The sequence below is a fragment of the Salmo salar genome, chromosome ssa05, assembly GCF_905237065.1.
Source record: "Salmo salar chromosome ssa05, Ssal_v3.1, whole genome shotgun sequence".
Taxonomy (NCBI): domain Eukaryota; kingdom Metazoa; phylum Chordata; class Actinopteri; order Salmoniformes; family Salmonidae; genus Salmo; species Salmo salar.
In genome coordinates, this window is record NC_059446.1 from 34,946,578 (window position 1) to 34,968,967 (window position 22,390).

The 22,390-nt window shown below is 42.8% G+C and overlaps 1 protein-coding gene across 1 annotated transcript; it reads left to right on the forward strand.

Moving 5' to 3' along the window:
- The first annotated feature begins 1,717 nt into the window (after positions 1–1,717).
- On the forward strand, positions 1,718–18,664 carry LOC106604703 (sestrin-3). The gene is made up of 9 exons (XM_014199628.2): positions 1,718–1,968; positions 13,100–13,300; positions 13,543–13,725; positions 14,433–14,678; positions 14,789–14,903; positions 15,270–15,394; positions 15,589–15,755; positions 16,003–16,147; positions 16,360–18,664. Exons 1-9 carry the CDS (start codon positions 1,903–1,905, stop codon positions 16,447–16,449), a joined length of 1,338 nt encoding a protein of 445 aa, XP_014055103.1. The 5' UTR covers positions 1,718–1,902; the 3' UTR covers positions 16,450–18,664.
- Positions 18,665–22,390: the final 3,726 nt, after the last annotated feature.

Genomic DNA, 22,390 nt, shown 5'->3' on the forward strand with positions numbered 1-22,390 from the left:
GTCAATGTATTGTGACGTGGATTCTACGTGGAAAATAGTTTTGATTTGAAAAAAGTAAACTGTTGTTTTAAGGGTGATATTTCAACCACGGGATTATGTCAGCATGGTAACCACATTTCAGACAAACCTTGTATAAAATATAAAAAATGTGTACCTTTGAAACAATGTCAGATCTTCACAGTTATATACATCGGGGTAAAAATAGTCTAGGCAGCACCTCCTACTGGAGAGTTTATTTATCTACAGCTACCCTTTGGTCTCCCTTCAGGGTTTTAACCAAGCCCAGCTTTGATATTTGTCACTGACTATTACCAATGTGCTATCGTGAGAATGATTGTTGAGAGCTCTCCACTTAAAAACCAAATATACACTGTTGCTATCAAAGTCATTTCAAAAGGGTAGGTTTAACAGAGCAAATGAAATGTGACCATACTTTTTTTTATTTAACATATCATTAATGCTAGTCAGGCCTATATAGCATTTGCAACTTAAGATAGGCAATACTATAGGCCTACGGTTTCAAGCTCTGGATGTATCACGTTTCAAGTATGACCCAGATGCAGACAGAGTCGAAGAAACAAACGTTTATTTCTAAAACAGGGGCAGGCAAACAACAGGTCAAAGGCAAGCAGGGATCAATAATCCAGAGAAGGTGTAAAGGGCCCAGAACGGCAGGCAGTCGGGTCAATAATCCAGTTAGGTGGGGGTAAGGTACAAAAACAGTAGGCAGGCAGAAGGTTCAAACCCACAAAGGATTAGAAACAGGAACAAGAACCATGCAGGGGAACAACATGCTGGTAGGTTTCAAAAACAAAACAAACTGGCAACAGACAAACAGAGAACTCGGGTATAAATACACAGGGGATAATAGGAAAGATGGGTGACACATGGCGGGGGGTGGATACAAGCACAAAGACAGGTGAAACAGATCAGGGTGTGACAGGATGATTTCAAATGTAGTGATATTGAATTGTGTTTGATTGTCAACACAACCAAATATCAACATTTGAAGGAGATGTATCTTATGCTTGAATAGTTCCATATTAATTTGTAGAAAAACTGGAATTAAAACCAGACTTAGGCAAGTTAACATGTTACAGATGCAGTGGAGAGCTTGTGTTTATAACTTGGTGATTATAACTTGTTTGCTTTCCTTTTCCTCAGAAGAGACAGGGAATCGTTCCTTATGACATTATCTGATGCATGCATATGTTCCTTTTTTAGTACAATCTTCTGTTCCTCTATTTCGTTTCCTACAGACAGTTTTTTCTGATGAATTACTAGTAATCAAGTATCAGGATGGACATTTTTCAATTAAGGTATCTTTACTTTTACTCAAGTATGACCATTGGGTACTTTTTTACCACTGCACCCACCGACAAACACACCTGCTGATGTCAAGCTTGGGTAAGAATATACATCACTTGCGTTTCTTTTTTTTTAGGGCCCTATTTGAGAAAAATGTATTTTGGACCCAGTAGGTACTGGAGTAAGCCCTGTGAGGTAATTTTGTTGTATGGCTTTCCTCTCTGTGGACTGTGGAAAAATAAAGAAAAGCACACTGCAAATTCATCTCAACGTTGAATGGATCAAATGTTGTTGTTTTTCTCCACCAGACCGTAGCTAGCAGTAATTGACTTTCATATCTGCCTTTCAGTGAAAGAGTTGAAGCCTTAAATGCCATCTCTGTAAGTTGATTGGTCTTTAGCATTTGCACGGACCCTATTCTTTACTCCGCCCCTTTGTGCTTTGATTGGGCGCACTGTTACTGGAGCTGTCAGTGCACTGCGAGTTTTTTCACCTCTGGCTAAATGCCCAGACTTGTAGTGGCTCCGCTTTGTCAGCTGGGTAGGTGGACATCAGGAGAGACAGAGCCGTATCCATGCACTAATTAGTTGGAAAATGATCATCTTTATGAAAGAAATGGATTACCCTCTCAGAAACCAATGTCAGCGCGTCCAGAACCAGGTATTTGTCTTGACTTAACTACTAAAAAGCCAGTCAACATTCCAATTTATGATTAACGTTAGCTGGCTACTAATAAAGTTCCATCGACTGTGTCGTTCATTCATTTTGTCCTGAAAAACTTGTGGCAGGTTTTGTCTCTCACGAAATTGTTAGCCAATGTTAGCTCCAGAACTAACGTTAACTACTTATACTTACATCCCTTGATAATGGTGGATTTTTTTTTTTTGGTCTCGAGATTTGCTTTTGCTTTAGCTAGCTAACTAATTTAATGTCCGAGCTAGTTTGTCGACATAAAATGGCTAGGTAGCTAACTGCCTTGGTAACTCACTCAGACTTGATAACTAGCTAGCTAACGTTAGATGACAGTTGACAAGGGGCAGGTGAGCAGCTACATTATCTACGTTAACTAACAGGTGGCTATTAAGTTAGCTAACAAGTTAGCTAGTTTACTAGCCAAGGCAAGTACGTTAGCTAGCTAACTAACGGTTCTTCTGAGCCAACTGGCCAAAGAAATGGCCAGCTGGCTAACTTGTTTGTCACCTCTGAAATAGCTAGGTAAATCACGTTAACTAGCCAAAGTACCAACAATGCAATGCCAATGGTCATCATCGATTGTCATTTAATTTATATAGCTATGGGGCTTATTGAAGGACCGGTAACAAGCTGTCAAGAATTTTGATTTGTCAGTCAGTCAGTCAATGAATGAACATTTGCTGTTGAAAAATGGTTGAGACATCTATTCAACTAAACTAACGGTGTTGAATGGGAACCTAGTCCTAGAATGTTGCCATAATGGATTGACAACTAGCTAACGTTAACTGGATAGTAAAAACGAATATGTTAATCTGCAAACTAGGCTATACTTTTCTTCGTGATGTATTTGCATTATGATTGGAGCTATATTTACAGCCTGGGTTTGATGGCCATCAGCCGCCTACTCTTTTCTCTTTTTGTGGGAGAAGGCAATAATGACATCATCTCTAGAGATTTGCTCGTACAGAAAAAGTGTCTGCTAACGCTATGTCATTCCATCATTTTGGCAGTCTGTTAGTATGTTCTGACCAGCTGCAAAGAATCTAGTTGGCTTGCTAACGAACAAAGACCGTCGTTGACAGAGTTCAAGGAGCAGTTTTTCTGTTCTGTTTCAATCGGCCTAATGCATTGGCCTCTGTCATAATGTCAAACGTTTGTTAAAGATATTTGTTTTGTGTGTATTTTTTCACTAATATTTAGACCTTGTGTGCAGTGATGCTGGGTGCACTGCCAATCAAAGTTGTTTTTCTCATTTCTGTGCTGTTTTTCCATGTACAGCCGAGAGGGGGCAGTGCGGATAGGATAACTTGTTTACTGCGATTCAACATTCAGAAGTAGCTAGAACAATAGAGGAATGTGCTCCGTGACATGCATTCCTTAATATTTGATGTAAAATGATATTTGACCTGCACTTGCATATAGCCTAGGTCTAAACCCCTATCTTCAATGCTATGTATATGTCAGATGTGTCACATTTATCTCCTGCACCAAACCTGTCATACATAAAAATGTGATGAATAGCCATACTTATGAGATTTGCACCAGGCGTTTGCCGATTTGACTAGGCAGAAGCATGGGATGTATATTTTTAATTTGAATAAACAAGATCCTTTCTGAGGTTTAGAGTTTTGGACATTTGTTGCAGCTCTGGTTAGAAAACAACAGACATATTGTTGCATCATGCTTTTGGGTGTTCTTTGTGCAGAACCCAAAGTAGGGCCCCTCCTAGACTATTGCTCCCTTACCACTGTATATCTTGTCAATAAAAGTCCCACAGATATAAATGTCAGGTGTTTAAAAACTGTATTATCTGCTGGCATTGATATGAATTGGCGTGGTGTGTGTGAGCGTTGCAAAATAAATGTACACACGTGTTTCAATAATTTCACCAGCACCGCTCGATCGCGTCTGCGTAGGAAAGCGCTAAAATAGAACTTGGTTCTATTTGATACACGCGACGCACTGCAAGTCCCCTCCTGTTGTATTCGGCGCATGTGACAAATAAAGTTTGATTTGATTATTGGATATCAGGAAGATACAAACCCTGGATGCTTGAAAGACAGAGGAGGAGAGATTAAAGACATAAAATTAAAGCTAGTTAGATTTTAGATCTGTGGATTAATTGTCAGAGTAGAGAAACATACGATTTTGTATGACTGTGTCAAAATTCTGCGAAGAACCAACTAACAAGAGGACCGGGTGCATGATGGGTAAAATAACAACCCAATGTTTATCTCCCAAGACCAGCTAGCTATCTGAATGTCCATGAATGTTTCATTTGTGTTTCGACCTGCCCCCAAATTATTAAAGTTGGTTCACAGTTGGTTTTGATATTTTAACCTGCGTGTCATGGTCGGGACTGGTGTGGGTGGACAAAATCAACATGTGTGCAATCACCGCGATGGCGCATGTCTGTGGCTGGTGTAGTCAGCATATTAGGCGTACTTCTAGTTTGAAAAAGAGGCAGAGAGAAGGTTGAAAAGGGGGTATTGTGAATGTAACTAACCAGGTTACAAAAGATGACTAGATCAAGCAAATAAAGTAACCTGAATTCTGACACATTTTGTGTGCATTAGCACTTGTTTCTTGTCTATGCTCAGCTGTCTGATATAATCTGGTTCTACCTGCTTGTCATGTTTTTTTGTTTGTGCATGTTTGCATGTCTCTCCATATGTAGCATGGTGTGTTTGTGTGGGTCGTCTATGGCTGCTGTCCTGCCCAGCTCCCCCCACCCCCCCACCCCTCCTGTGGCCTGCAGCTGGTTGTTTAGCACACCTCCCTTGCAGGGCCAAAAACAGAGCTCGCTGTTTGTGTTTCCGGTGAAGACGAGTGTGTTAAAGGCACGCAGCCGGTACTCGACACTAGCAGAGCAGCTAATGACAAGGACAGACCCCTTCAGGCTCACTTGGAATGCAGATAGAATATCCCTCCATCTCCTCCTTCATCTGCAGCTAACCCCCTGCACTACTTTATCCTCTCGCTTCCCTCCCTGTCACATTTACCCTTTGAACCACTACTTGCATCATTTTTCTAGTCTTTCTTCTCCTTTGCTTGGTCATCTCTGCATACTTCCCATTTCTTATTTCATACTCCACAATTTATAGGCCATTGTCTATTTAAGCAATAAGGCACCTCAGAGGTTTGTGGTGTATTGCCAATATACCACAGCTAAGGGCTGTTCTTACACACGATGTAACGCAGTGTGCCTGGATACAGCCCTTAGCAGTGGAATATTGGCCATATACCACAAACCCCCGAGGTGCCTTACTGCTATTATAAACTGGTTACCAATGTAATTGGAGCAGTAAAAATACATTTGTTTGTCATACCCGTGGTACATGGTCTGATATACCATGGCTGTCAGCCAATCAGCATTCAGGGCTCGAACCACCCAGTTTATAATCGCCTGTTTCCCATCCCCTTTTCCCATCTGTTTGTTTCTTCTACCCCTCAACACAGCCACTATCCTTTGCATCTCGTTTTTACCTTGTGATGTTCTCGGATCAATAAACAAATGAGTTTCCCTGTGCAGCAGAGAGGCAGGGACCAGGGTCAGGGTGGATGATGTGGTAAATCAATGGTGCTTTTGCATTTCAAATCATGTTAACCTCTGCAGAGACCCAGGGAGTTACAGGCCTTCGTCAGGATAATACTTTATTGAAAGGCTTTCAGCTGATTTACAGCCTCTCAACCTTCCTCACTTAATACAATACAGCAGTCTGCTCTTGGAAACACTCAGTAATCACTGTGCATGTTATTAGTCTCAGCCTTTACACTTTGATATTATATTCTGTTGTAATCAGTATGGCATGTCTCTATATAGGCCTACAGTTGAAGTCGGAAGTTTACATACACCTTAGCCAAATACATTTAAACTCAGTTTTTCACAATTCCTGACATTTAATCCTAGTAAAAATGTCCTGTCTTCGGTCAGTTAGGATCACCACTTTATTTTAAGAATGTGAAATGTCAGAATAGTAGTAGAGAATTATTTATTTCAGCTTTTATTTCTTTCATCACATTCCCAGTGGGTCAGAAGTTTACATGCACTCAATTAGTATTTGGGAGCATTGCCTTTAAATTGTTTAACTTGGGTCCAACGTTTCAGGTAGCCTTCCACAAGCTTCCCACAATAAGTTGGGTGAATTTGGCCCATTCCTCTCGACAGAGCTGGTGTAACTGAGTCAGGTTTGTAGGCCTCCTTGCTCGCACACGCTTTTTGAGTTCTGCCCACAGATTTTCAATAGGTTTGAGGTCAGGGCTTTGTGTGTGCCACTCCTTAAGCCATTTTGCCACAACTTTGGAAGTATGCTTGGGGTCATTGTCCATTTGGAAGACCCATTTGCGACCAAGCTTCAACTTCCTGACTGATGTCTTGATGTTTCAATCTATCCACATACTTTTCCTCCCTCATGATGCCATCTATTTTGTGAAGTGCACCAGTCCCTCCTGCAGCAAAGCACTCCCACAACATGATACTGCCACCCCTGTGCTTCACGGTTGGGATGGTGTTCTTTGGCTTGCAAGCTTCCCCCTTTTTCCTCAAAACATAACAATGGTCATTATGGTCAAACAGTTATATTTTTGTTTCATCAGACCAGAGGACATTTCTCCAAAAAGTACGATATTTGTCCCCATGTGCAGTTGCAAACCGAAGTCTGGCTTTATTATGGCAGTTTTGGAGCAGTGGCTTCTTCCTTGCCCTTTCAGGTTATGTCGATATAGGACTTGTTTTACTGTGGATATAGATACTTTTGTACCTGTTTGCTCCAGCATCTTCACAAGGTCCTTTGCTCTTGTTCTGGGATGGATTTGCACTTTTCGCAGCAAAGTACGTTCATCTGTAGGAGACTTCCTGAGCGGTATGACGGCTACGTGGTCCCATGGTGTTTATACTTGCGTACTATTGTTTTTACAGATAAACGTGGTACCTTTAGGCGTTTGGAAATTGCTCCCAAGGATGAACCAGACTTGTGGAGGTCTACAATTTTTTTTCTGAGGTCTTGGCTGATTTTCTTTTGATTTTCCCATGATGTCAAGCAAAGAGGCACTGAGTTTGAAGGTATGGCCTTGAAATGCATCCATAGGTACACCTCCAATTGACTCAAATGATGTCAATTAGGCTATCAGAAGCTTCTAACACTATGACATAATTTTCTTGAATTTTCCAAACTGTTTAGAGGCACAGTCAACTTAGTGTATGCAAACTTCGGACCCACTGGAATTGTGATACAGTGAAATAATCTGTCTGTAAACAATTGTTGGAAAAATGACTTGTCATGCACAAAGTAGATGTCCTAACCGACTTGCCAAAACTATAGTTTGTTAACAAGAAATTTGTGGTGTGGTTGAAACACTCAGGTTAGAGTCATTAAAACTTGTTTATGTAAACTTCCGACTTCAACTGTATGTGTTAATTCCCTTGATTAGCCTATAGCAGTTGACTTGTGCCTAGAGGCCCTTTCAGTTGATTTCATTAGTTGTTACTCATTTATACTGAACAAAAATATAACCGCAACATGCAACAATTTCAAAGATTTTGCAGAGTTACAGTTCATATAAGGAAATCAGTTGATTGGAATAAATTGATTAGGCTATTCTATGGATTTCACATGACTGGGCAGGGTGGGTCTGGGAGGGAATAGGTCCACTCACTTGGGAGCCAGGCCCACACACTGGGAAGCCAGGCCCAGCTAATCAGAATGAGTTTTTCCCAACAAAAAGGCTTTATTACAGACATTTTTTCCACCACCCCAATCTGACGATCCCGCAGGTAAAGAAGCTAGATGTAGAGCTCCTGGGCTGCTGTGGTTACACGTGGTCTGCGGTTGTGAGGCCGGTTGGACGTACTGCCAAATTCTCTAAAACGACGTTGGAGGCGGCTTATGGTAGATTCATTAACATTCAATTCTCTGGCAACTGCTCTGGTGGACATTTCTGCAGTCAGCATGCCAATTGCACTCTTCCTCAACTCGAGACATCTGTGGCATTGTGGTGTGTGTGACAAAACGGCACATTTTAGAGTGACCTTTTATTGTTCTCCAGCACAAGGTGCACCTGTGTAATGAGCATTCCGTTTTAATCAACTTCTTAGCGTGCCACACCCCTCTGGTGGCTGGATTATCTTGACAAAAGATAAAATGCTCACTAACAGGGATGTAAACAAATTTGTGCACAAAATGAGAGAGATAAGCTTTGTGCGTATGGAACATTTCTGGGATTTTTTATTTAAACTCATGAAATACGGGACCAGCACTTTACATGTTGCGTTTATGTTCTTTTTCTATTGTAGTTTGTATGTTAGCTACGTATTTTTATTTTGTGCCACTTGTTAGTTGGGCTATACGTATACAAATGTGTTAAGAGTCAGCAGAATTGATGTGCGACTGTGTCATTTCCTGCCTGAGACTGATGAAAGGATGTTGTTTCCTGTTTTAGTTTGACTAGACTACTTCTTATAATGCAACATGTTGGAGATTAACTTCCCTATTTGAGCATGTCAAGATGTCTGGGGAGACTAATTGTACCGTATAGAAAATGTATGCCGTTGTGATAGTTTAAAGTGTCTGACTTTTTCTTGTCTGGTTTGAATTATTAGTGAACAATTGCAAAATTCCAACAACGGTGAACAGAATGACTAGTTCCATGTCTTCTGAAGCAGGTCACTCACCCTACCTGTACGCGTGCCAGTGATGCCTTCCATACAGGTTCTCTCATACTGTAACTTAAAGGGATACTTATGGATTTTGGCAACGAGGCCCTTTATCTTCTTCCCCAGAGTCAGATTAAGTTGTGGATACCATGTTTGTCTCTGTCTAGTATGAAGGAAGTTAAAGGTAGTTTTGCAAGCCAATGTTAACTAGCGTTAGCACAATGACTGGAGGTCTATGGTATCTGCTAGCATGCTTGATTCTGTTGCCCTACAGCGCTATCAGGTAAATGGTGACTGGCCTGTTGAGAGGTGCTGAACACATTTGTCTTTTACTGCCATTGTGAGCCTGTTTCTTATCGGGCCCTGATGAACTGTGATATATTTACAGGGTGAGTGGGACATGGCCTCTGAGGCTCGTAGCATCCTGGTTGGGAATAGGGTTCCATCTGGCTGACTGGTCTGGAGCGTTGGCATTCCAGCTTTAACGCATCGGTCTGACACGTTAATAACACACACTAATGATGTGGTGTCATGGCCACAGCAGGATGTTTATGATACAGCCTTTAAAGCCTGACCGAGCCCTGACTGAAATTTAAACTCGTGTTTAATTCGCTTGTATGGAACTTGATTGGCAGAAAGTACCTCAGAATACCCATGGAGACTTGGTTAGACCGAGTTCCTGGAGAGTGGGACTTTGATTGCTCTGAGGCTTGTTTGTTGGAGCCTGTTGAAGCCAGACGGAACACCAACATGGAAAATGTGGGGCCACAAATCAGCAGGCACAGAGTTGTGGGGGCATACGTGTAGGGTTGTGTGAGTGACGTACGCCAGTGTCAAAGACCCTGATGCTAGGCCAGCGAGGCCCGTGTCGTAGAGTTGAGCTCCCGTGTTCCTTGAAAGTAGGCAAGTGGGTCAGGATCCAAGTCTGCATGTAAAGAGCTTTCTCTCCTGTTTGCTGCGGTCTCTATCACTGAACCACTTACATTTTTTTTTCTCTCTTCAAAGGCCACACACCTGACCATGCATTCTCTATATAGGACTACCATGAGATTGACACATTGCAGTCAATAGCTGTTGCATGGGGATTTAATGAGGACTCGTGTATTGGAAGGCCATAGAAATAAAATGTCGCATTTAATCATTGAGGCAATGAATGCCATGGGCTGTCAGCTGAGTGGTTATACCCCCTAGGCCTATCCTTTTCCACTTCTTGACATCCACCAAAATGTTGGAGATGTGTTCATTTTAATATTGGAAAGTCTTTGTACCTAATGTTGGAGGAAGGACAGTGCCACCTGCTGGGTAAGGTGTGAAGTGAAGCGTTTTTATGAGCCACAGAGAAGCCAGTGAGGTATGCTAACATGGGGCTAAATGCCACGGAGCTATTACGTGAGGTGTTAGAGCTACATAACGACCATCGCAAATCACCATCGCTGCCACAGACCCGCTGATATACCTTTGATATGAGGGGAGCCTTAACTAGTGGCTGTGGCGGTCATGAAATTGTCAGCCGGTGATTGTCAAACAAATAACTGTCGGTCTCACGGTAATTGACCAAAATACATGCAGGATCTCCTGGCTTCCACATATAGCCTACAAGCCATATTTATTTTAGACAGGTCTAAAGAAGCATGATATGAAGAAAATGTAGTCTGTTTCAGAAGAAAAGAATAGCGTACTCTTGAGTTGTCCCTATGCCAAATGGCTGTGGTCTACACTAGTTCATTTAGCAGACAAGATTTGCTTATAATTCTGTGGCATTATTTTATAGTATGAAGAATACAATTTGAACAAGGCTGAATAAAATATAAATATTGTCTCCAAACGATTTGAGGGAGTGTGCACATGCGGCTATTCTGTTTTGAGCGGTTAACAAAGAAATGGGTACTCCTATATGCTTAATTAAGAGTTAATGTAACTTTAATTGTTATGCAAAAGTTGGTCTATGTGTATATTTTTTTATACATTGTAAGGCTGCATGATTAGATTATGAAGTCATGAGCTCTGCTTTTGTACACACTCCAATAGTCTCTCATTCACAATTTGACAAGCACTTGATAATGCCTCGAATTTCACCCTTTGTGGCCATAATGCACCCTAAAAGAAATCCATGCCTTTTGCGGCCTGGAGTGCTGCGTTGTGCCCTTCTCCCAGAGTGTGCTGTGCAATTGGAAGCCCTCTCACTCACACGGCTCTCCGTCCTTATCCAATTCCGAGGTGCATGTTGGAAGAAACGTTCACATTTACTTTTCGTCAGCCAACAAGATGAGTAGGCCTAACGAACAGCAAAAACACTAGCCTATGTCAATCTACTATCCCCCATAGTACATTAGTCGACCTATTCTGTGCGAGAAATAAATATTCCAAAAATAGTCTAGAACAGTTGTGGGATGTGATAGATCCCAGATTAATACAACAACTAGCATCAAAACATATTCTTTATGCAATGTGGCTGATGCAACAAATCAGAATGTTTAGCTTAAAATGGCTATTTCTTCACATTATAAGCGCAGCAATGCGTACATGGTAGTAGACTATAAGCGCAAATGTTAAATTAGTGGAAAACACCATTATCTAAAGTGACCGCAAATGCGATTACGCATGTAATGCTTTTATTATAAAGGGGCATTTTTTTATGGTGAAAATGATCTTCCCCGAACTCGAAAGTCACGCACTGCTTATATATGCCAGTTAGGCGGATTAATGGAATTCATTTTAAGAAGTTATTTGGCCACTTTAGTTGTAATACAAACCTTATAAAAACATTTAGGCCTATGTGCCACATTTAGGCCAAAAAGTCGCATCGTTTCTTATGCTGGGCATTATTCACAAGTGATGATGTATAATTCACAAGTGATAAGCTAATATGGTCACCCATCACACTTTTCTTGATTTAATCTTGTATTTACATATACTAAATAATGTGTGACATTTTTTTTGTTTTAGAATGGACCATTATCATGCACCTGTATCAAAAACGGGGGAAGGGGAAAAAATACATGTCATCTATGTACTTAAATAGCGAATGGAGGACGCTTTTCCCTGTGGTTTATTTTCATGCCAGCCAGGTAGGCTATACCCCTGTTGTAAATATAAGCAATGTGCTTAATATTAGGAAAGTTGAGAAATAAATATAGTAGGCCGAGCCTATAGAAAGCTGATGGGATCCTTATATTTTTAATAGAGGCCATCAATCTGTTTTCTCTCCCTGCATTTGCATAGCCTATAGAAATGTTGCGCAACATGGGCTCTCGTGAAGTGTTTGATTAGATTTTCGAATAAATCTGCATTGATATCAGAATGATTAGAGGGACAATAGAGTGCTGAGTACCAGGCAGTTAGCAAGTTTAGTAGGCTACTAATGACCACCAGCAGCATCAGAGCTTGGAGAAGCCTAATTACCTCGACTTAAATGGTCATGTGGAATTTGACTGCCTTCATCACTCGTGACCGCCGGTGTGGCGGTAATAAGTTCACTGCAACAGCCCTTGCCATAACTGAGAACACCAGGCTCTGCCAGCAGAGACTGCTTAGCCACTTGGACCCTAGGTAAGCTGCCCAGGCCTCTCACATTTCACACACTGGGGAACCGAGTCAAGACCAGCTCTCTCCTGCCTGGTGCCAACACCTTTTCCTAGAAGCTGTTGTATGAGAGTGAGAGAGGTAATAAATCCCTTTAGCCTTTAAGACCAGTCTCTCTCTGAGTCCATGTTTCTCTTGGCCTGTGACTCTCCTCCTCCCCAGCCAGCCTCTCCCTGTTGGTTTGGACTTTCCTCCTTCTTTACTGTGGTTCTTCCCTCCAATGAGGCCTCATTCAGTTCCAGCCTCACAATCCCCCATACACCCAAGTTCCTCTACATGTATCTGCTCTACTCATTATATCATAGTAAAGTGGAGGACTTTGAGCAGTTAATTCAGGGTAGTCTCGTTGCATCCTCCTATGACTATTGATCTGTTTTTGTCTTCTGGTTGATCCTCTCTGGGACTGTGAATTGTGTGGGATGCTGAGCTCTTTTCTCTACCAGCAAGTCTCTCTGCCTGAAAAGTGTGCAGAGCGGCCTTGTTTGTGTTTTGCAGGGGAATATTGTGAGGAATGTGTAGTGGTACAATATCTCTGCTGCGGCTATAAGAAGGCTCCTGTCGACGGTTGGTTCAAAACCCACAGTCCTGACCTGCCTGCAATTCACATACTGATCTCACTGTAGGCTGACACCACAGGGACCATCAGAACGATCGGTCAGCATGCCAGCCACCATAAGCAATCCTCATTAAATAAGGCTTGTGGAAAAACTGCCATTTCATTTATTCCCCATTCTGTTATAAAACACAGATTTTCACCTGGGATGAATCATTGCATAGACCTAGTTGGCAGTTGCTGTGTGCATTGTCAGTGACATACTGTCTCTGCCACCTGTCTCACCCTCCTCTTCCTCTGGTCCTGTCCAGGTGACGAAGGTGAACGCTGAGAAGGAGCGGGTGTCGCTGCGGTGCATGAAGGCTCTGGCCAGCAGGGGGGGTGTGGACGCCGTGTCCCAGCAGATGGCCTCTCACCCCCAGTACCTGGAGAGCTTCCTCCGCACCCAGCACTACATCCTCCACATGGACGGCCCCCTGCCCCTGGAGTACCGCCACTACATCGCCATTATGGTGAGGCCACTGGACACACGCTGCACATACGCACTGCATGATGCACAGAAACGAGTCTTGTATTTGCGCACAGCACAGTTGCATACACTTGCACCGACCCCACTTTCATGTACGGAAACATTTACACGGACACAAACTCGCCACAACCCACCCACGCACATTGACACAAACGTGGTCAACATCCTGGAGTCAAGCCTACTTGTATTGAAGTGTGTGTCTGTCCCTCCCTCCATCTCTCCCAGGCTGCAGCGCAGCATCACTGTGGCTACCTGGTGTCTCTGCACTCGGCCCAGTTCCTCAGGGTGGGGGGGGACCCGCTGTGGCTACAGGGGCTGGAGGCCGTCCCCCCTCGCCTGCAACACCTTGACCAACTCAACAAGGTTCTGGCCCACCAACCCTGGCTCACCGCCCGCTCACACATACAGGTACCACAAGAACCAGCTCCTTGAAAAAGCTATGGGCTCTTATAAAAATATCTAATGTGCCAAAAAATAATGTTTTGACGTCTAAATTTGGATTTTGATTGATTCTTATCGTTGCGGTTTAGAACAGTGGTTCCCCCTTTTTGTAAGGAACTCAGTCCGGATTTCAGCTGACTCTTGAAAGTTGAAATGGTAGAATTGCACAAGGTGCAATTTTGAAATTGGGTAGTGCATCATCAGTTTTCCTCTTGTCATTTCAGACCTTAGAGAGCTATTTATAATTTGCTGACGTTGCAGATCAACTAGCCCATGTCAGCTAACGTTTTTCAGCCCATAGATGTTGAAGTAACATGAATACACATTAGATATGGCCAAACGTATAGAATTGCAAGAAAATGAGCTTTAAAACGGCAACATTGTCTCTGCACCCCATGACAAAATGTGTATAATTGCAGGAAATGTACTTTAAACCTGCAAAATGTTCTCTCCACCAACAAAAGGGGGTGTTAACAGTTTGTTTGATGAACCGTGCTTGTGCCCATAGAAATAGACGTGGGGGGGGGGGCAGGCAATGTTGGGAGGGGGACCTGAGTGAAAAAAGTTTGGGAACCGCTGGTTTAGAGGGTCATATCCCTGATCAGTAGAGTTCTCCACCCCTGTCTAATCTCCACCATGAGGCCCTACTCTCTGCTGTGTCCTTCCCCCACCAGGCGTTGCTGAAGACGGGGGAGCAGTGCTGGTCTCTGGCTGAGCTGGTTCAGGCTGTGGTGCTGCTGGCCCACTGCCACTCCCTCTCTAGCTTTGTGTTTGGCTCTGGCACCGACGCTGACCCCGTCCCCCCCCACATAGCCCCCAACGGCACCCCCCCGGGCTACTGCCTCTGTGACGCTGCCAACGGCAATGTCAGCGCGCCTCCGCCTCTCGCCACACCCTCAGAGCACACCACACGACGACGGGTAAGGGCTGTGTGCTGTGTCACACTGAATAGGACATCTGTGCTATTCCACAACCGAATGGTTCATGTTGTTCAACTTCACGTCTTCTATCATTTCATCTGTCTTGGCAGTCTCTGGACTCCAGTTGTGAGATGGTGTGTCTGAAAGAGAGGATCCAGAAATCCCAGGAGGAGAAAGAGAGAAGAGGGGAGTGCGTCCTACACAACCAGACACTCCAGCACACAGGTACACACACACACACACACACACACACACACACACACACACACACACACAGCTGTCCCCGCTCACTTTCACATTCACACCTGACATTGTGAAGCGGCGAGGGCTAAACTTATCCTCATGTGTGAACCAGTGGAGGCTGGTGGGAGGAGCTATAGGAGGACAGGCCCTTTGTAAAGGCTGGAATGAAATCAATGGAACGGTATCAAACATATGTAAACCCCATGTTTGACTCCGTTCCGTTGATTCCATTCCAGCCTTTACAATGAGCCCGTCCTCCTATAGCTGCTCCCACCAGCCTCCACTGGCGTGAACGTTGAGTGACGGATCGACTATATTAATTTATCCTCTCTCGCTGTTTCCTCTCAGATGTGGAAGATGAGGAGGAGATGATCTACTCGGCAGACCCCTCTCGTTTCATAACAGACCCCGCGTTCGGCTACCAGGAGTTTGCCCGGAGGGAGGAAGACCACTTCCAAGTATTCCGGGTGCAGGTAAGGACATGGTTTCCATTCATGTTGGAATAAGAGGCGACCGGCGTCCATGTCAGTAAAGTAATAAATCAGCGTTTGTAGAATGTTCGCAGCAGATGCTGCATCGTATGTCTGTGGGCATATAGTTAGCTGTTACAGCTGTTACAGGAACCATGCGAGTATTTCAGGTTTGTTTGTGCGGTCTGTCTGGGCAGGACTACTCCTGGGAGGACCACGGCTTCTCCCTGGTGAACCGGCTGTACTCGGACATCGGGCACCTGCTGGACGACCGTTTCCGCAGCGTCACGGCGCTCCCCTCATCCCACGGGCCTGACCTGAAGAGAGCCATCTGGAACTACATCCACTGCATGTTGGGAATTAGGTGAGGTCCTTCTATTGGTCTGCACACAAACACACACACACACGTATACAAACACAGGAACCAGCGCAAGTCGTATGAACACTGGGTACATAATTTGAGTTCTTGTAAAGTGAGATGCTATCGTGATCACATGCATTGCAGCCAGGTTAGTCCTATGATTCAACGCTTGGGATTTGCTGCAAAGGCCCCCCGCTTGGATAGCGTTCATGTTTGCATGACATGTGACACTTGTGGTGTGGGTCTGCAGGTACGACGATTATGACTACGGGGAGGTAAACCAGTTGCTGGAGAGGGAGATTAAGCTTTATATCAAGTCTGTGGCCTGCTACCCTGACGCCACCAAGACCCCGCTGTGTCCCCTGCCCTGGGCACCACTCAAACCTTCTGAGAGGGTACGCACCCCACCTCATACCAATACACACTGCATCCATATAAAGCTGAACTATATACTGGAACTAAATCTACTGGAGAATAATAGTTTTGTACCAAGTAATGTGGTGAAATGGGATGCAAAGTGGTCATTTGTGTTCCGTTTCCCCCCTCAACCCCATTCCATCTCTTGCTCCCTCTTATGATATCCTCTTTTTTCTCGCTCTTCTCTTAGATCCATGTGAACTTGCTTATAATGGAGGCTCGGTTACAGGCTGAGCTTCTGTATGCTCTGAGAGCCATCACCCAGTACATGATAGCTTAGGTCGGTTGGCGCGAGGGAGAGGCACAACGTTCATCACCAACGCTACAGAAAGACCAAGCTAGAAGGCTGCAGGGTGGGAACCCCCTTACAGCAGGCAGGGATATGGGGAAGAGACCGGCAATTATGAGGAAGAAGCGTTGTGCAACTATCTGTCCTATTTCTCAGTTAAAAAATGGGACAAAAAATATAATGCAATCATTTAAGATCTAGTGGAATGTTGTTTTCCAAAGTCAAAACGCGCAACGCAATTCCTCTCTTCCCCTCGCTCTGCCTGCTCATTTTCCACTGTGCAAGGGTGGTCTGTCCACTTCTCATTTAATGTATTTTCCTCTTACAAAATGTCTCTGCTCTTGATGGTTAATGTGCAATTATATTACTATTATTACAATAGATATTAATTATTTTCATTTTTATTCATGTTTGTCTCAATTCTGTGATGAAAGCAGACGGTTGGTTCTGCAGTGTAGCAAAGAGATGCGTACCCATGGCCAACACAATAACCCGTTTCTTGGTTTGTGATTAGTCTTTTCAACTTAAAATCTGTTCTATACCAATTGTTTATCCTTAGTGGATGTTTTGGAGATATTGCCATAATTTGTCTTGTTACAGTCCCTGCCAGTGTAGGTAGTTGGTGAGGGTGATGGACAGTTGTTCATTGTAGCTCTAACATTTTGCGTTAGTACTGAAAGGTCAAGAACAAAACCAAGACACTGCAAGACGATATCACACAACTGTAGTTTATTTTAAAAGCATATATAGTGAAATAAAACAAGGTAGCTCAGTGGCAGAGATGGAGGCCAAAGTTGGTCTGAGTCTTTCCTTTCCGCTGTATGGCGTCTGATAGAAAGGATCCTTCTTGGGTCCCTCTGTAGTTAGATCAGCTGCTCTCCATTCCTACAGTCACTACATAGCCCCAGAGCGTTCTTGTGTAGGTGGAGTAATGCAGGGCTACACAGGGTCCTAACAGAGGCCATGGCCACAGACCTGAAGGAGATCACAACTCACTTCAGTATCTTAGATAAATCTGAAATCGCTATGACTATTTAAAACCACATTTTAACTTTAATACACACAGGGGTGGACAAAGTAATGTTTTGTAGAGTGACGCTCAGCCGTATGACTGTCAGTTGTTATATTGATGTGCTCTGGCATAGATCAAATGAAGGAATCTCCATTTCAAGGAATCCTCAACCATCCCTAAAACTGCATTGGTCAGCAGCACTCTGAACTGGAATATTGCAACAAAGAAGACCCCAAAAGTGACCTGCACTGGGTTTTGAATTGCTGTTAAACATACTCTACTATGCTATAGAAGATGTAGACTACGGATCAAATGTCATCAGTGGTCTGTGTATGATCTTGTGCATGTGAAAAGTAGGTTTGTTTTTCAATTATTTATTTGGTGAGCTTTATGACCTAAAATAAAGATGCCGATGCATGGTACAATTTGCAGAGCAGAACAATGTGGGTACTGCAAACTACATTTTTACCTTATTGAATTATCTTCTTTTTTTTTTTACACTTTTTGTAAACTTTGCATCACAGTACTATGATTGTTGAGCCCTTTGTTCAGTTGCTGGGTTCGCTGCTATATCCTGCCTGTTGTGCTGCAATATTTCAGCGGCAGTGAGGTTGACGACTCTGTTAATGGGCTCGACCGTTTTAAATGACAGGAGAGGGTAATTAAGAAAGAAGGAAGTGCATATCAATAGATGCAAAAGAAGCGCTTTTTAGTGCAGGTGCCTTTAGGCCAAACTGGACTGGTGCTTGAGTGAACAGGCTAGTCTACTCTGGGTTGAGTGTGGGCCTCATTCGAGCAGACTGCCACGCTGGCTCCTCTGGAACAGTGTTCTGTGGCCCATATAGAACTCCCTGTGCCATCACCGCTGGACACATGGACACGGTTACTCTACTTTGAGTACTACAGTTCTCATTGGTTCCTTGTCAACACCTCCATGACATCGTTATGGCTCCAAATGCAGCAGCGAAAGCGTTTTGTGTTCCTGTCTGTCTGAAGCTTCTGACCACCTGGCCAAGGAACTAAACGATAGAGCCACTGACACAAAGTTGGATGTTAGTTGTTCAATATTTACCACGTAAATGAATGGACAATATAATAAATACAAAAAAATGTCAAACATAAGTGAAAAAAGCAAAAAAAAATGTTTTTTGAAAATGTGAAGACTTATTTTTTCTATAAAGATGTTCTATCAAGTGCGTGTTTCCACTGTTTTATTTACTGTGGTTGCCTAATAGTGCTTTCACATTTGCCATATGTTCTAGTCAATTCCAAACCAATTTGTCAGTGCGTACAACTGAGGGACTCAACAACTACGTCGGTATCTCAAGCAAACCAGTTTAGTTGAACCATTCACAGTACTATTGGAGTAAGTGCAATTCAGAAACATACTATACACTGAGTATACACCTTTCTAATATTGAGTCCCCCCCTCCCTCCCTCCCTCCCTCCCCCTGGCCTTCAGAACAGCCTCAATTCGTCAGGGCATGGACTCTACATGGTGTCAAATGTTCCACAGGAATTCTGGCCCAAGATGTTGTTTTGGGTGGTGGACCATTCTTGATGCACAGGAAACTGTTGACTGTGAAAAATCCAACAGTGCTGCAGTTCTTGACACAAACCGGCGAGCCGGGCACCTACTACCATATCCAGTTCAAAGGAACTTAAATATTTTGTTTTGCTCATTCACCCTCTGAATAGCACACAGTCCATGTCTCAAGGCTTAAAAATCCTTGAACCTTTCTCCTCCCATTCATCTACTGATTTGAAGTGGATTCAACAAGTGACGTCAATAAGGGTTCATAGCTTTCACCTGGTCAGTCTACGTCATGGAAATAGCAGATGTTCTTAATGTTTTGTATACTCACTGTATATCATTGAAGCATATTAACAAAAATATGAAATAAAAGGGGGGAGAAGGTTAAAAAGATTGTTGTCTTACGTCATTGAGGCAGAGTAAGAGTGAGGCTAGCCTGGATCCATAACAGCATCTGAGACCGAAGACAGATGGCATGGGGATTTGAGCATGTCTGCAATCAACTCATCGCGGATCCCTGACCGTAGGCCAAGTTCCCTTATCCCTCACACCCGTGATCACTTTACTGAGAAATCCACATTTAACCTATCATGTTGTTGTGCAATATGAAACAAACAAGTAGTTGTGCTCATGCATATTGCTAATAGTTGGCACAGAAGTGTTAGTGAGATCATTTAGGAATACTTAAATTTCATTTAAATAGTTTGGCACTAAAATAGAGCACAGTCAGTATGATTTCTTTTAAGGGGTTAACTGATTCCAGCTATGATAAATGACAGCATGAAAGATGAAGGAATTGGGTTCAGCTTTTTTCTTATTCTCCATTCCAGTCCCACCAGTCCTCACTTGCTCCCATTCTCTGATTCTTAGAAACATAGGCCAACGGGTTGCAACAGAGGCCTGAATTAATTCATAAGGTAATGTCCTACATACATCTGTAATTACTTTGAAAGGCCTCCCTCCCTCGTGACATGATTAAAACATGGTAGCTGCTATTGAACAACATATGTTAATCCATTAGTCTCACAGAAATGTAGGACTTGCATCTGAGAATCTTTTTTTCTATACACGTACCCCCTCTAGTGGCAGATATTAAGCATTGTGAATCAATGTTAAAACGTTAAATACATCCCAATGTTATATTCTTTGATACCATTAAGTTCATGAACAATATACATGTGAATATTAGTGAACCAATGACATGTTGAAATAAAATAATTACTTGGCTAAATGAGTTAAAGAGTTTAAAGTTTATTTCCACTTTCCCGAACCGCGTGTTCAACGTTATCGCTGGCTGACTTTACAACATGTAAAGTAAGATTGGGAGAGAAATATATGGATGTCCAGAGAGCAGACATATCAATAATTAAACATTTTCCCCTCGTTGAGATCACAACATATTTATCTCATGATCATGACATAACAAAAGTTGTTATGTCGAGATCACGAGACACTATAAATAGGAGTGAACGTATTAATGATTGACAGTATGGTTGAAGCGGCAGAGCCCACGGTGGATCAGCGCATATGTTTTAAAGGAAAACTACACCCAAAAATGTTTTGCTTGTCAGCAATGAAGTTTTCAAGATGTAACTTTCAAAATACAGAAATCTACCTGTATGATGCAAAATGTAATGATTTCTCTATTTTGAAAGTTACATATCTTAAACGATTGCTGACAAGCAAAACATTTTGGACTATGTCCACAATGGACTAATGAAACAAATACCAAAATAAGGTTTTTAAGTGGAATTTTCCTTTAAGCTCTCGTAGGGCATTTAAGCCCTGAACGATGCCTGACAAGCAGTGCCTTCTCCCATCGCAACAACGCAGCTAACTTTGCTAGTACTGTGAGCGAGCCAGCTAGCTCGTAAAAAAAAGAAAATAATCTATGCTAGTTGTTAGCTTGCATAACTGATATGTATAATTGTAAAGGGACACTTCATGTTTTATGGATAATAAACATTTACAGGGGGTGAGCTCCATTCCTGACAGGCTGATCAGATTCAATTTCAGCCTCAGAGCTTGATCAGATTCAGTAGCAGTCTCAGAGGCTGATAAATCAGGATTCTGCCTTGTAGGCTGCTTCATTGGCAAAGCTCCATGCAAGCAGATTAGCAGTCAGTGCATTATGTATATGAACAAGAGTGGGTGCAATCTGTTCCTGGCAGGCTGATCAGATGCAATAGCAGCCTCAGATAGTGATAAGTCAGGATGCTGCCTTGTAGGCTGTCTGCAAGGAGCCTTCCTTTGAAACAGCCTACAAGGCAACATCCTGTTTTATCAGCCTCTAAGGCTGCTATTGAATCTGATCAGCCTGCCAGGAATAGAGCTCAGCCCCTGGATCAGATATTAATTTGCCTATAAAGCACCTTGACAGCTAATCTGCCTGCAAGGAGCTTTACCTATGAAACAGCATACCCGGCAGCATCCTGACTTATCAGCCTCTGAGGCTGAAATTGCATCTGATCAGCCTGTTAGGAATGGAGCTCACCCACTGCAAATGTTAACGTGTCCCTTAAAATGATACACATCAGTTATGCATGCTAACAACCTGCATAGATAACAAGCTAGCTAGCTAATAAGACTACTTAGCTAGGTCAAAAGACTGGCGAAGTTAGCCGTGTTGTTCCTTGCATGCGATTGGCTGTGGTCCTGGGGGTGGCGTGCAGCCCGAGAGACAGTGCTGCCTGTCAGATATCGTTCAGGGCTTAAATGCAGCCACAGGGCTCCTTAATGGTGGTTATCGTGCATCTGAACAAAGGAATGGATGATGTGTGGTACTTTTGATTATCTCGTGATCTCGACAAAACAACTTTTGTTATGTAGTGATCATGAGATAAATAATTTGTGATCGACATATGGGATTTTTTTTTATTTTATTCAAATGTCCTCCTGTAGTAATAAGACCAAAACTATCAAAACTAATCAAAGTAAATCAACCCATATTGGCTATGCACAACTTATCAACCCCTGACCCCCTTCCCCCCTTAAAAAAACTAAACAAACTTACTCAACCCTGTCCACATACTAAAAGGCTGTAATATCAAAAAGTGGGGCCATTTTTTTTATTTATTTTTTTTAAATAAGAAAATTACTAACTGCTACTTTTATAAGAAAATTAGTATTAAAGAAATGTAAGAAAAATATTGAGAGGAAATATTACAGGGACTAGGGGATACAAAGTAAAAAGCCCATAAATTGTAGGTGACAGTGGCTGAAACTCCAGCAGATTACTCAAGGCATGACCGAGCAAATAAAGTCTACGAGAAGGATGTCCTCTATACCCTGTGCTTTTACAAACAGCCACCAACACACAAGTTACACCACTGTCCAACACTGACACATTCACTTTCATACAGTCCTATCAAACACTCACACCCATC

Excerpts from the sequence above, each read along its gene's own strand:
- LOC106604703 (XM_014199628.2), top strand. The coding sequence starts at position 1,903 with ATGATCATCTTTATGAAAGAAATGGATTACCCTCTCAGAAACCAATGT. Across the intron at positions 13,726-14,432 it reads CCGCCCGCTCACACATACAG|GCGTTGCTGAAGACGGGGGA; the intron begins GTACCACAAGAA and ends TTCCCCCACCAG. Across the intron at positions 14,904-15,269 it reads CCAGACACTCCAGCACACAG|ATGTGGAAGATGAGGAGGAG; the intron begins GTACACACACAC and ends GTTTCCTCTCAG.